The sequence below is a fragment of the Odontesthes bonariensis genome, chromosome 12, assembly GCF_027942865.1.
Source record: "Odontesthes bonariensis isolate fOdoBon6 chromosome 12, fOdoBon6.hap1, whole genome shotgun sequence".
NCBI lineage: Eukaryota > Metazoa > Chordata > Actinopteri > Atheriniformes > Atherinopsidae > Odontesthes > Odontesthes bonariensis.
In genome coordinates this window covers 4,691,090-4,705,989 of record NC_134517.1, presented here as the reverse complement: position 1 = coordinate 4,705,989, position 14,900 = coordinate 4,691,090, and the positions used below count along the sequence as shown (strand labels likewise).

Here is a 14,900-nt window from a genome sequence, read left to right as displayed (position 1 = left end):
ATCTGCTGTTTTATTCATGTCAGGGATCCTGGGGCTGTTCTGAGGTCATTGGCAGCTGGGACAGGACCATTGCTTGCGCTGCTCAAGTCAAGTCAAGTCAAGTCTTTTATTGTCAGATGCACAGGACAGAGTCGGACTGGGCACTGAAATTCTTAGGACAGGACACCGTACAGCAACTACCATAACAAGACATAACATGCCGTAACATGACATGACATAAGTTCTCTGACAATAACAATAAATAGGCAATATGGATACTGACATTTTACGCTAATTACTAGAGCTATACTGAACATATAATACACATAATAGCCTATGCTAATCTAAGACCTGCAGCTGTGATCTAGGCTACAGGAACGCTGCTGTTTTGCCCTACTGTATTCATTGATCCCTTCATGCATTCATCACCATTATTTTGACCATGTTAGCCTTCTGACTTCGTTATTTTAGCTTGTCACCACTATCTGACTTTGTGCAGGTTTTACCTGATCGCTCATTGTTACACCCAGACAGAGTACAAAACTTCATGGTAACACGGCTGACCGGTCGGAATGCTGTTACCTCAGCAGTGACAGGCACTGTGGCGTGAGTGTGCTCACATTGTGTGAGGGCAGAGAATGATTTGATTTGGAAATGTTCAATTTCTTGGCGATCCATACCAATCAGGCAGTGACTCCCAACACCAACACAGCAGGCATCATGACGCTTATCCGATTCCCTGCGGTATAAACCTGAGGCAAAGCACCTGCTTAATACCAATACGTTAGAGATCATGACAGGTGGGAGCAAACCTACCAGTAACAATCCAGAAGAGAACAGGAGGAAACCCCACCATGAACTGATCTTAGGGTAATTAAATGCTCACAATAAGCAAATATTACAGAGCGACTCATTTAAAAAAACATCACGGACACTGGTTTACAAAAGCAACGGAAGTCAGATAACAGGGCGCGCACTCAACACCGGAGGAGAGCTCAAAGCATGACAGATACGTAAACTTCCATCTAGCGTTTATATACTGCAAGCAGAGACCTGATTGGTCAGTAATTGCAGCAATCAGGAAACTCATTACATTTCCTACCACAAGAGCACTTTGCTCTCAGTCTGCAGGTTTACTTGTGGTTCCCACAGTTTCAAAAAGTAGAATGGGAGGCAGAGCCTTCAGTTATCAGGCCCCTCTCTGTGGAACCAGCTGCCAGTTTGGGAGGCAGAACCTTCAGTTATCAGGCCCCTCTCTGTGGAACCAGCTGCCAGTTTGGGAGGCAGAACCTTCAGTTATCAGGCCCCTCTCTGTGGGACCAGCTGCCAGTTTGGGAGGCAGAACCTTCAGTTATCAGGCCCCTCTCTGTGGGACCAGCTGCCAGTTTGGGAGGCAGAGCCTTCAGTTATCAGGCCCCTCTCTGTGGAACCAGCTGCCAGTTTGGGAGGCAGAACCTTCAGTTATCAGGCCCCTCTCTGTGGGACCAGCTGCCAGTTTGGGAGGCAGAGCCTTCAGTTATCAGGCCCCTCTCTGTGGAACCAGCTGCCAGTTTGGGAGGCAGAGCCTTCAGTTATCAGGCCCCTCTCTGTGGAACCAGCTGCCAGTTTGGCTTCAGGAAGCAGACACCCTCTCTAACTTTAAGATTAGGCTTAAAACTTTCCTTTTTGATAAAGCTTATAGTTAGGGGTGGTTCAGGTGACCCTGGAACATCCCATAGTTGAGCTGCTATAGGCCTAGACTGCTGGGGGAGCTCTTATGTCACACCTTTCCTCACTTTGTCTTTTTCCCCTTTTTTATATCCTCATATGATATTATGTACATTTGGCATTATTGTTGTCATTAACTTGTGTTTCCCTGTTCCAACAGGTATCCTTTGAATGGTGTTATGGTGTTTGTTATCCCCTCTTTTCTGTCTTGTCAAACCCCAGCTGGTCGAGGTGGATGGCCACCCTTCCTGAGTCTGGTTCTGCCAGAGGTTTCTTCCTGTTAAAAGGGAGTCGTTTCTCTCCAAAGTTGCCTCATGCATAATCAGGACGGGGGATTGGACCGAAGAGAAGTTTCAGTGCAATCTGTTGGTTTCCTTAGCTTGGAAATTGTTTTTGAATTGGCTCTGTAAGAATGAATTGGATCCATTTTCTACTTAATTAATTGGATTATGATGGCAATGAATTGGACTCAAATTGGCTTAAATTGGAAGTGCCTTGAGATGACATTTGTTGGGATTTGGCGCTGTATAAATGAACTGAATTGAAACTAATTTGAGTGCTGCTGAGAGCAGGTCATTTCCAGTTTTTGTCTTCACCTTTCACATGTTATAATCTGAGTAAAGTAAGATCTGATGGAACATGGAGAAAAGAAAAGGAGGCTGGCTGTAGCAACACCATTTTTAGAGGACCATTGCAAAATAAGTGAGAGTAGAGTAGAGTTTTGGTGAAGAGGACATCATTTATATGCCGTTAGCGTTTCAGATGGGGACTATGACTTTATCTTTTTTTCTAAAATGCAGCACAGGGCATTAAAATGTCACAGCTGTAATGACAAGGTATCCTTGGTCTCTACTTCATTAGCTGTTAAATTTATACAGCACATCATTATTGCACGAGTTAATAAATGTAACAGCATCTGTACAATGGCTTACTTTATTTCCAAAGTTACTATGCAACTAGGAAAAAACATAGCTTGACATAACTAATAAGGTCTGTACAACACAAGCATGTTATAATGAATTGCACTTACACAGCTCAGTAAAGTTACATATAGACTAATGGCCTGCATTCATCACTCTAAACGCACAATGTGCTAAATCACCACTTAAACTCCCAGCTGGTTGAGAAAAAACAGCCTTTTATTTTCAACATAACTGATCATGGATTCATCATGAATACCATAATTCAGCACACTATGTACTGCAGCTAATCCGTTACTACACAATAGCAACATGTTGCTAACTTAATAGACTCTGAGCACAATGTATCACACAGCTGGCCACTATTAGTTAAAGTCCCATGACCTAGACATTTTAATCCCTGTCCAGACATGTTCAAAAACCTCCTATGGAGCAACGTGATTAACTTCAGCCACAAGAATTTGTGCAGGATGAGTAAGAGCATAGTATAAGTATATGCACATAGACACACATGTACAGTACTGTACATACACCCACAAAGACAGAGACAAGAAGCTGTACACAACGGCAGATTAAAATACAAAGATGACAAAGAAATGAAAGGTGTGATTTCCACTGTATATTCAACTCCTTTCTTTGTAGGTTACTGTGCATGAATCAGAATATGTAAACCTGCTACTGCTTTCAGAGTTGTAGCGCAAGGAATTATCTCTTAGGCCACCTTATACTGTTAGAAATATAACAGACATTGTATTGTTGTGCTTTAATCTGTATCAAATTAAGAGTCAAGGTTGCAATTTTTAAGAAAATCAGTATTTCCTGTCTCATAGTTAGAAAATGTTATGCACTCTTTAATTTACAATTCTGATAAAGTCAAATCTCACTCTATAACAAAGTTTCCAGATCATGTTACACAATATCAGATATGATATAAATATATCATGCTGTAATACAATTTCTTTATGATATAAACTACAGCAAAAAGATTGTTCATGATAACAGTTGGTAGATCATTCATTTCTCATCATTCTTAAACAAAAAACAGCATGTTTAAATTTAAACTATTTAAGCCTTTCCCATTGCTAAGAGTACCTAGTTGACTTTTCGTGCTCTTGGGGCTACAATGGATTCAGAACTGGTCCAGTAACTACCACTACCTCCAGGGGACGAGCCTGTAACTACAACATCACTGAGGGATGGCATCACACTGGATTCTACAGGATGTGTTGGACCACAATTTCTGAGTTTAACATAAGACCGAGGTGATTCAATTTTGACCGGTGTAAAAGGACTTCACTTTGTAGTACATTTCTTCTGTCCTTTTTTGTTAGCAATATTGCTTGTTTCGTGTGCATGTGCCATCATCAAGTGCGCTTATCCCTCTGCTACCATGTGTGTGCTCTTACCGGGCAGGTCGCAGCCGAGAACCTCCATCCTCATGCCGATCCCAGCAGGGGACCACCGTTCTGGAAAAACTCTGATGTGCTGGGCAATGATCTCATCAAACCTCCGCACCTCTGGAGTATCATAGTGGCTGTTCCCTTCAAATATCTGAGCAAAGAGATGGAGAAACAGTGTTAACTGCTGTTTCATTTTTTCCTTTCAAAATGTAGGCCTTAGCAGAAAACAGCTATCAGCCACAAAGCTCTGTGGGCTGTCACACTGGATCAAAGATTCTTTCAAAGGGTTTTAATACTGAGGTCCATGATGTAAGAACATAAAAATTAAGCTGAGGCACAAAGATTTTCTAGATTTAGATATTCCACTCCATTCCTTTAAAATCTCACTGACAAACAATGTCAGTGAGAATGTCATCATAAAACAACAGTACGCCAGTCTAAAGTCATCCAACACAACTCATCAGTATTATTTCCCGGCTCAGTATGATGTGTCATAAAAATGACAACTGAAAGCATGTTGCCTTTGATTTTCCAATGTTTTGGGCCGCAGACTTTATCATGAGCTTAACGCTGACTGCACCAGACTGCTGTTGGTTTCATGAACTGAGCTGTGTGTTCTGTCTTCTGTGCTTTCAGAGTTTTAAAAACCTATGATGAATTTCCCAGGACACTCATTTAAAAAGACAGGCAGATGAGAGAGAACAGGATTTTAGCATCAGGAGAAAATCCAGGCACTCAATGGTACTATTAAAGCGTTTTAAGACATAGTCTCAGACAGGAAAACGAAGTGCCCTGTCTCACGGTGCGTTAGGCTGCCAGCAGCGTTGAGTGGTGATGCAGGAAAGACATTTTTTAATTAACACCCGTGAGAGACAAATAGGGGATGAATGAGCAAGTGGATGAAAGACAGAGACAGTACAGGATTAAGAGAGAGGAAAAGACAGAAGTGAGAAGAGTGAAGTGATTAAATTGAATTATTATCAGAGCTGAGGCTGGACTAAAATGACTTTTTTTGCAGAAGAAATGACAAGAATGAGAGCGAGGAGGCAAAGAAGGGGAGGGAGACAGTAGGAGGACTAAGTTGAGAGATAGCTATAAATAAACTAACTCAGTGGACAGGGAGTATTTCTTAGACAGAGAGAGATAATGTGTGTGTTGTTTTGGTTTACCTTAGCAAACCCAGTCTTGCTGTCAGTGATGTACTTCCAGTCTTTGCCACTCAAGCTGTATGCTAGTTTGTACTTTCTGACAAATGCTCTGTTCTCAGCACTAGTGCTGCCCTCCAGCACTCTTGCACCCTGGGTAATAATGCCACGCACCATCTTGGGCACACCGAGGTCCACCTGAAAACACAGAAAATCACTGTTATTAATGTTTGTTCATTCTCTGGGTGGAACATCAGATGGTGACTTTCCATTTGCTGGTTATACCAATAAGCAGAGCAAGGAGGTCTCACTTTGGGAGTGTTCAGGTGGGAAAGGGATTTTAGACTTTGGTGCTGAAAAGCAAGTTTTTTGGTTGAAATAAGAATTTATACTTGATGCACACACAGTGCTCACACAACTGCAGAAGGTCACCTTCGTAACCTGGATTCTGTATCAACGATCACACTTGATGATGGTAATCTACTGAGCCTGCTTGGAGGTGCAGATGGACACCTGGTGGCCATAACTATGAAAAATACATTTTTTAGCACTATCAAAAAGAGTGAAAAGACACCCAAACTAGTCAATCAACCCTTTCTCCAGCCCCCGAGCCCAACTTACAGTCTCTTTGACTGAAGAGAGCAAGCAATTAGTCCTATGGGGCATGATGTAATATAAATAGAAAAAAAGGAAGTTAGAGTTCCATACCTGCAGCCACTCCTCTCCAGCTATGGGTTGTGTTGGGTTGGGAAACCAGCCTGACCGACTGGCCACCAGCCTGGCTGCTCCCATGGAGCCATGGATGTCCCTCATAGAGGATGCAGAAATTTGGGAGTCGGGAAGCAGTCCAGACAACATGCCCTGCAGCTCTGAGCAGGGAGCATCTGACCATGAGACAGAGAGAAAGAATACTTTACACTACTGATGGGCAATTGTCAAAAATGTTAAGAGAACTTTATGCTTGTTTTCTTACACTGAAGGCAGAAAACAGGGTTTAGGTTATTTTTCCCAGGGTTGTGACGGTCAGCACACAACAGGAATCTTTCTTTTCTTTTTATGTTTTTTTCTCAGGAGCTAAAGGGGGATATTAGCCTGAGATATGTTGCATTTTCACTGAGGTCAAAAGTTCAGGGTAGATCAAACATATCAAGCCTGCTGAAGTTTGTCATTTCACCATGTTTTTTTCTCTCCAGAGTTTCAGCACTGCTACACTTAACCGACAGTAAAACCAGGAAGTGATCTTCATTGTTTTAATGTATAATCTGCCAATGTTATTCACCTATATTTGTTTTGGTTGTTTTTATTTAAGCTTTAGAGCATAGCCACTGTGAAAAGATCAGAGTTTAACACTTTATGTACTGATTTCACTGCTGGAGCAACCTTTGTGGATATAAATCTGACGTGATTAGGACAGAAAGGTAGAATAAAAAAGATGAGAAAATTCAACCAATCAGAAATGATCAACTCTACAAGCCTCACTCCAAAGGTTCAGGGTAGTCTGAAAGGTACGACTGCTGTATCAATGCTCTATTTTAGCAATTAAATTTCTCCCTCAGAACTCTTTTTAGCCTGTGATTCCTGTGGTTAAAATGGGCTGAGAAAAGGACCCCTAAAACATGCGTGTTTCTGGAAAAGGTTCCCGTGGTGGAGCTTATGCTGCTTCAAGTCCAAACAAGAAAAGCGAAAAACAGAAGCCAATTAGATTTTTACTTGGGTGAGTTTAAAGGATGTCAGAAGAAGTTCAGTTTTTTTGTCAATTTCTTTAAAGTTTATTTCCTTTTGAATAAGTTTTTTTTGTTAGTTTTAGGCATCCAAACGGCTATGGGACTAATAAAGTTTGACCACCTTACATGTTAAAAAAATGTGCTGATCCAGATTATATCAATCTAAAACATACAATTATAAAGGCTAAACTGTTCCACATCCAGACTAGCTAACTGAGGTTCATGCACCCTCTTACATGAAACTTTCGCTCGAATCTTGTTTGATCGTGACACAAATTGTTAAGGCGATGACTGATGTGTTACATTCTGCAGCCCCACTGAGCTGCTTTCCTTCATCCCGTTTCATTATTTTTCCTTCTTGCTGCTGCAAAGTAGATGCATAACTTTAACCAAGGAGCTAAAGGGGATTGTGCATGGGGGATTGAGCCAGAGATCTCCCAAATGGAAGAACTAAATAAAAGCATGTTGCAGATCAAAGGGATTCTGTTTATTACACTGACAAATGTGTTTTAGTCCAACAAGCATCAAAATATAGCATTGCCGTTAATAATGACAGAAAACAACAGGGAATCAAACAATGTGGCCACTTCTGTTTTTCAAATGTACTGAGTGAAAATATGATGGCTGAAAAAAAGATGTTAAGTCAGAGGAAGAGGGAAGACAAAAGGGAAGAAAGAGGAGTTCAAGGATAATGAGGAGACAAAAAATGGATAAATGGTTTAACAGAGAGAAGGACTGAAAAGACAGCGAGTAAACAGAGAGAATGAATACAGGTAGAAAGAGATGCACACAGAGAGGAAGAAGGAAAGAGTGGGCTGACAGCAAGCGCTGACGGTAACTGATGGTGACATTCTTCAGGTCTTGAATGTTTAATGCCATGACGTTTGCAACATTGCCTCAGTATAGTGAATAATGTATTAACAATAAACAGCACCAGCCAGAGGTGATGAACATTCACAAAAACTTATTAACTACAAAAAACTCTACCACTGCTTTTTTTTATACTTTTGTCTCTGTACTTTAGATACAGCACTCCAGCAGGCCTTTTAATTCAGGAGTGCAGTGGGAGTCGACCAGAATATCCTCCCTTTCACATCCCAGCAGAAATAGACAGATATTACACACCAGCATGAGAGCTCTTAAACTCACTCTAACACATACACACACATTCACACAAAGTGCATCACAGCAGAGCAGTCAAGTCCTCGCACACAAACCCACTTCCTTTCCTCTGCTGTATGTTCTGATGTGTCACCCACACATGGGCGAGCACGAACTCCCACCAAGCTTTCACTGATAACCAGATAACCACTGATAAGCATCCTTACCTGGACCATACAAATGGACATGCTCGACACACAAGCCTGGCTAGAAAAATGATAAAGATGCTGAAAATAAGTGCTGCAGCTCTAAAATAAAATGAGATTAGGATGATGGAGGAGGAAAGAGCTGCTGAATGAGGCAGGGGCCCGGGAAATTTAAGGAAGGTGATGGAGAAAAGAAAATGAGAGAGGGCTGGAGAGAAGTGGAGGCATGGAGGCTGTCAGCAGAGGGGGGAGCAGAACGAGGAGGAAGAAAAAACAGAGAGACATAGAGGAGAGAAAGGTGGAAAGTGAGAGGAAAGTAGAACAGGAGACATAAAAGTGTGATTTAAGTTAATGACATGTCACTGAGTGCCTGCTTTATGTCTGCCTTTATAGGCTTGTGTAGGGCATTATCACATCCCCCCTGGTAGTGTGTTCGAGTGTGTGCTTGCCTACATGTCTATGAGCAGGGAAAGAAACTTAAAAGATACCGCATGGCTATCAGCAGATATGTTTGCTTTTTTCTGCAGGAAGACATATTTCACTACAGCACAACAGGTTGTTTTCTCTCTGCTTACCTCTCAAATGTCAAACTCTGCCAATCCTCTTACCGAAAGGCAGACTGGTATGAAACTGTCGAGATGTTGCATATAAAGCTGATGTTTTCTTCAGGCCAATTACAGATAACAGAAATGACAAAGTGCCACAAATAAAGGATAGACACAGATAATGGCCCAAAAAACATGTTAAACACGTTCTCTCTGCTGAGAAAAATAAGAAAAGAAAGGTGATATCTAATGAAATTTTAGGTGTTAATATAGAGTTTAGAAAAAAACTGCCAGGATACCCGATATATTCCACGTCCCTGTCTGACTCTATCATTTACTCACACACACACATGCGCACGGTATCATATTGTTTTGGTGTGATTTTGATTTGTGTGGGTGCTGAAATAGCTCTCCTGGATAAGAGCATATCTGTCCCTCTCAGTGGCCGCCACAATGGCAGCAGAGAGAGGCCCTAACCTAATAATGATACAGTGGAGCTGAGACACACATCCAGGCCCACTTAGATGGATTGAAACCCTCTCTCTTTTACTATTCCACAATATACAGATGCATGCACACACACAAACACAGACGGTATAATTAAGTTTTATCTATTTATAGTATTGAGCTGATTATTCTGGTTGAAATTGTGTTTGTTTGCCAGAGCTGCAGATGAAAGCTGAGAGCCTGTTACTCTCTGATGTTATCACCCACACATCACACTCTAGTATTATTCTATTAGGACAGATGTGGGTCTCTTTGTGTGTGTGTGTGTGTGTGAGTGTGTGTGTGTGTGTGTGTGCGCAAGTGGGAGTCAGAGAAGGGAGATATGTGTTTGAAAGTGCGAGGGCAAGAGAGTGAGTGCACAAGAGTGGGTGTGTTGTGTGCATGTGAAAGAGAGAAACAGATGAAAGTATGAAAAAGTGCTATATAGGACTGAAGGGTGAGGAAAATATAGTATTACTTCTCATCTGATTACATACATGAAAAGAAAAGAACTAACCTTTGACATTTGCCTGTTCTTTTAGAGAATGTTCTCTAAAGGAGTTATTTTTTCTCTGACCCACCTTCTGACCCAGTGTAAAAGCCAGTATATCACTGGTGTAGAACTTGGCAAAATGACAACTGTGTTTTCACACGAGGAGACTGTCCAACAAAAAATTGTCTGAGAAATTCTGCAGAAGAAGACGCTTCATCTTTCTTACCCGTAATCTGACAACCGTACAGCTCAAACCGCAGGGCGATGCCGTTCTTCCACGTCTGAGGTCTGATTCGTACAAAGCGGGCCAGGACCGGCTGTGGGATCCGATTGAGAACCACTTCCGTGGCGTCAGTATTGGCATGGAAAACCTGTACAGAGAGCATAATAGAGAGACTAAATAATACTACATTGGTAGCTGGACCAGGATGGAGAGTGAGCTGCAACAAAGGAGCGTGAAGAACTATCACTGAGTCATACAGCAGTCATGTTGTTGTGAAAAGACAAGAACCATGGTGTTACCCTCATGGAGAGACACTGAACCTGGAGGGTCATGTGGTGCATTTAAAGCTCATCTTTGTTTTTCTATGAGATACTATAGCATAGTATGTCTGCCCATCTATGTGGTAAATACTAAAAACTCTAAAAAGCTATTCAATGGGTTGGTTGAAGGGTGTCACAGAGTCGCTAGAGGAGGAACATAAGAGATCTATAAGTTCTGACTGTGGACATACCCTGAAAAAAAAATTGAAAATCACACATTTATGACATGATTTACCTCAGAAAAAACACACAAAAGACAGAAAAGTTTTCAAAAATCAAGAGTTTCAGTCATTCTGACCATGATCTTTATATAAACAGTACCCACAACCAATTATCCAATCAGAGGACTGAATTCCACTCCAAAGCATGTGAAATAAAACAAGACTTTTACATTTAAAGCAGCAGGTCAGCTTTGCCACATTCTTATGGAACAAGTTTAACCTTTGGCTTTTCAAGCGAGAGCCTGCGCTGGATACCAATAATCCAGATAATATTAAAAACATAAACAAGTCATATATACACTTGAAAAATCAATACAACACTTAAAATAAGAGCTAAATGCAAATACACAGCAAATCTAACATGTCAGATATTCATGAATAAAACACCCACCTCAGCTTGCACATCCTGGGTATGAATGGTGCTTTTGGGCTGACCTCCCCTTTCTCATACATTTTGAATCAAATGTTTTTAATGGGCCTGACATTAAATAAGCTGCACATTTGTATTTAGCTCCTACTTTGAAGTGTGCTGTGATATTGAGTACTGGGTCTCAGGGGTCAAAGGGCAAACTTTTTTGATAAGAACTTTACCAAGCTGAAAATCTGCTTGGTAGTGTTGTTGTTTTTTTTTCAAAAATTCAACTGTACACAGGAGCAGTGGGTTTTTCTGTCTCACGTTGTCTCCTATGTTTCTGTTATGTGCTTAAGTTAACTACATTTGATTGTTGTGTTTTAAGGAAATGCTGTTGTGCTCTATAAAACACAATCTAATTTGCTGTTTGGAGGTTGTGTTACTTCTGAGATTCTCAAATATTGTATTTTTGGTTTTGTTGTTTGTAAAATATTGATGTTGTTTTGTGTATGCATTTGTTTTTGTGTTTTGAACATCTGTTTAACTGTTAGAATATCTGAACACCTCAAATCTTTCTCTGAGAGAAAAAGGTGGAATAAATGTGATCCTTCTGGAAATGGAAATACGGTTACTTTCTTTATTTCCAAGCGTAGCAACATAACATTAATATTTATTCATGGGTCAAAGTGTGTTCACATGAAAACATAAGAGATGGGGGCTGACATGGCTCTGTCCGTGGTTCGAGCCCAGGACAATATGATTTCACATGAGTTTCAATGACAACAGAGAAATGTTTCTCCTCTGTGTGATGACGCACAGTAAATCCAGAACTGTAAATGCATAAAATAAACATTGTTTCTTCACAGAGGGAAGAATGAGTGCAAAGATTTACCTATACAATCACACACACACACACACACACACACACAGTCTGAAACATGCAGTGTGCAATAAATCAAACGCGTAAGTATGTGGAGGAGAATCCTCTTCTCTTGACTCCTCTTGACTTAACCACAGACACACACACACACACACGCACACACACAGAGGAAAACATCTTTAATCCATCACGCTCTGAGGGCAAAGATAAACACACCCCTCACACAAAACACACAATTGTAAACTACATGCTAACACATTAGTCTTTTACACACACAGACAGTTTTTCTGGTCATTCATGTTGCCCTCAGAGCCCCTGCACTCGTCACTATGTGCACACACATAAACACACACACACAAAATGATATCCTGTCAAAATACACACAACTACAGATAAAAGGAAATTGAATGCAAGCACACATGGCCAGAAGCACTCTTTTTTGTCTCCTGACATCAGGACTTCATATCTCTGTCTCTCTGACAGAGTGTCATGTCTCCCCCTCTCAGTCTGTCTCTTTCCAGCAGTCATCACTGCTGAGCTCTCCGCAGGAAAACACAGCTGGGCTTCTGCTTTGCTCCCTATCATTTCACTTTCTCCCCTCCTCTCTGTCCTTCTCTTCGACATCTCTATCTCCCACTCTGTCACGCTGCCATGATGATATACTGCTGTAAATTTAAGGGAAAAAATCCCTCTGTGTTCTTTTTACAAAACCCTTTCTGTTATGTTGCATTAGTGCTGATAACACAGCATAGTGTGTTTATTACAGAGAGTAGTGAGCCTTATTTAACAGAGCCAAAGGCCTTGCAATTACTTGCTTGGATACGCATTTATAGGTGTTTTGTTTTAGCTCTGTGTGAATCAATGTGAGTGTGTGTGTGTGTGTGTGTGTGTGTGTGTGTGTGTGTGTGTGTGTGTGTGTGTGTGTGTGTGTGCGTGTGTGAGTGTAAATTTGTTATTTTCCTCCTGTTCTCAATCCATTAAACAGCAGGACCCATCAGGGGTGACAAAATATGGATGAAGGGAGTCTCTGACTTGCCGGAACAGCAGCAAGCCACTGAGCCAGCTGGGAATTTAACCCATGACCCAATGGTTGAACAACACAAAGTCGGCTTTGGTGACCTCACAGGCCTTCACACTAGAAACCGTGACCACCTAAATGATGGAAAAATGCCTGAAGGCCCTACAAGAATTAATGGGATTGTGGTAGCTGACTGTAATTACAAGTGTGTGCGTGTTAGTGTGTGTAAAAGTGTAATTATGAGGTCTCGCTCTGAGGATTTGGGGGCTGGCGGGTGCTTTCTGATTTCCCTTGGTGCAGACACGAACATTTCCTTGGCACATATATACTTTTGTAAGAGTGCACATACTGTAATGGGTTTTTGTGCACATGTATGTTTGCTGTCCTTTACCAGCTCTTAACATTTTCAGTGAAGTGTTTGTGTGTACAGTATGAGTGTGCTTCTGTATACACGTTGTGTTTTAAAAAAAAACAAAAAAAACAGGGACACCAGATTAAATTCAGTCAATTAGCTACTGTGTTCAGGGTCACCAAACAGAGCTCAAATTCAAGCTGCTGTTTGATGTACCATTACCCTTCCACTGCCAACACAAAAGTTCCAAACAAGCCATGAAAAAATGAATTAGTGATCAAATACAATTTATAGCATATATATATATATATATCCATCTATTCATGTTGTTCAATACATATATATACATATATATAGATATATATATATATATGTGTGGCTTACACTGTGACTGTAACCACATGACAAACTTAAGCTAGAATTATGCTTTCAAAAGATTGATGTGGAGACTGTGACATAGCAGCGCACCCTGCATTCTGGCCTGTGTAGCTTTCCCATGACCTACTGCTCATTCCTCAACACAGACTGTTTTAGCTGTAATTTGTGTAAATACAGCAAATCAACAGCTCACAAGTAAAACCTTTTTAAAATAAATAATTGGAATGTACTAAGCCATAATTATGTCAGTGCTGTAGCTGATGCTTTGCTCTGTTAACTTAAAGAAAGTTGGTTACTTGTTCAAACCCCTGCGATGGCCTTTCTAAGTGGAGTTTCTGGTTGCTCCTACCAAGAGTCAAAACATGCTTCCCAGGTAAACTGGTGACTCTACACTATAAGAGAGTGTACATGCATGCCTGTCTCTGTGTTCGCCCTGTGAGGGAATGATGACATACCTCTCCCCAGGACAGCTATGAGAAGTTCCAGCTCAGCAGGATCCTCTAACAGGACAAAGCCAGAACACAGGGTAGATGAATGGAAGTATCAGGCTAGCTAATAGTACTCATAGTATCTAGTATCCTGCCTATATTGCTATATGCTTTTTTTATATAATCTTGAAACCTCTGTTTTTGTGTAGAGTCATTTTGATCGGTGGTGTTACATGCCAGGCATGTATGTGTGTGTGTGTGTGTGTGTGTGTGTGTGTGTTGTGTCTGTGTCTCCCCCCTCCCCTGTGTGTGTCTTTTAGGTGCTTGCAGCAGAAATGCTGCTCACCTGTGCAAGCAGGCTCGGCTGCTCATTGGCTCTCTACCTCCCCAGCTGGCCTATGGTGACAAGGGAGAGGCCTTAAAATGGAGGACATCCCAGACCTTTGGCCCTTTTGGTTTTTGCTTGTGCTATTGCTGTCCTCGTCTGGCTAAGTGGTGTCTCTGACTTGTAATTTGGACTGTATGTGGTGGGAGGTTTTGGGTCTAGGTAAGTTGGGGTACCCTTTACATTTCTGCATACACATAGGTGAAAATTGTTACCTCACTAGGTTTATTGGTTGTGCCACTCCTGTACTGTTTTGAGATGTTCTTTTGCTAGAGAAGCCAGTTAGGCATTTTGTTTGCACTTTGTTTTCTTCAGAGGTAGTTTAGGTAGGCTTCCTTTTATTATATTAATTTAATTTGTTTTGGCACAATCTCTTTATCCTGTCCTCCCCCACTTCAGTGTGTCTTTTTGTTTTAATAAACCACGTTGTTCACTTTCACTGAGACTTATTTGATTTTATGGTTGTCGTGTTATTGTCTGCTGACTGGGTCACCAAGTAGACGTAACAATGGTTATATACATTATCCCCTCCATTGTCCTCTCTCTTTTCTGTGTTGCAGTAATTTCAATATAAGTGACTGTTGTTCGACATTTATTAACTCCACACACAACAATAGAACTGTTACATTGAATAATC

General features: G+C 41.1%; 1 protein-coding gene across 3 annotated transcripts in view; it reads right to left on the bottom strand.

Moving 5' to 3' along the window:
- LOC142396341 (neuropilin-2-like) overlaps window positions 1–14,900 on the bottom strand; it is a 121,469-nt gene that overhangs the window by 45,113 nt on the left and 61,456 nt on the right. For all 3 annotated transcript variants that reach the window (XM_075478949.1, XM_075478950.1, XM_075478951.1), the window contains 4 exons: window positions 9,933–10,077; window positions 5,860–6,035; window positions 5,176–5,349; window positions 4,013–4,157 (listed from right to left, as the gene is read on the bottom strand). In XM_075478949.1, coding sequence (XP_075335064.1) covers window positions 4,013–4,157; window positions 5,176–5,349; window positions 5,860–6,035; window positions 9,933–10,077 — 640 coding nt within the window. The remainder of the gene's footprint in view (window positions 1–4,012; window positions 4,158–5,175; window positions 5,350–5,859; window positions 6,036–9,932; window positions 10,078–14,900) is intronic.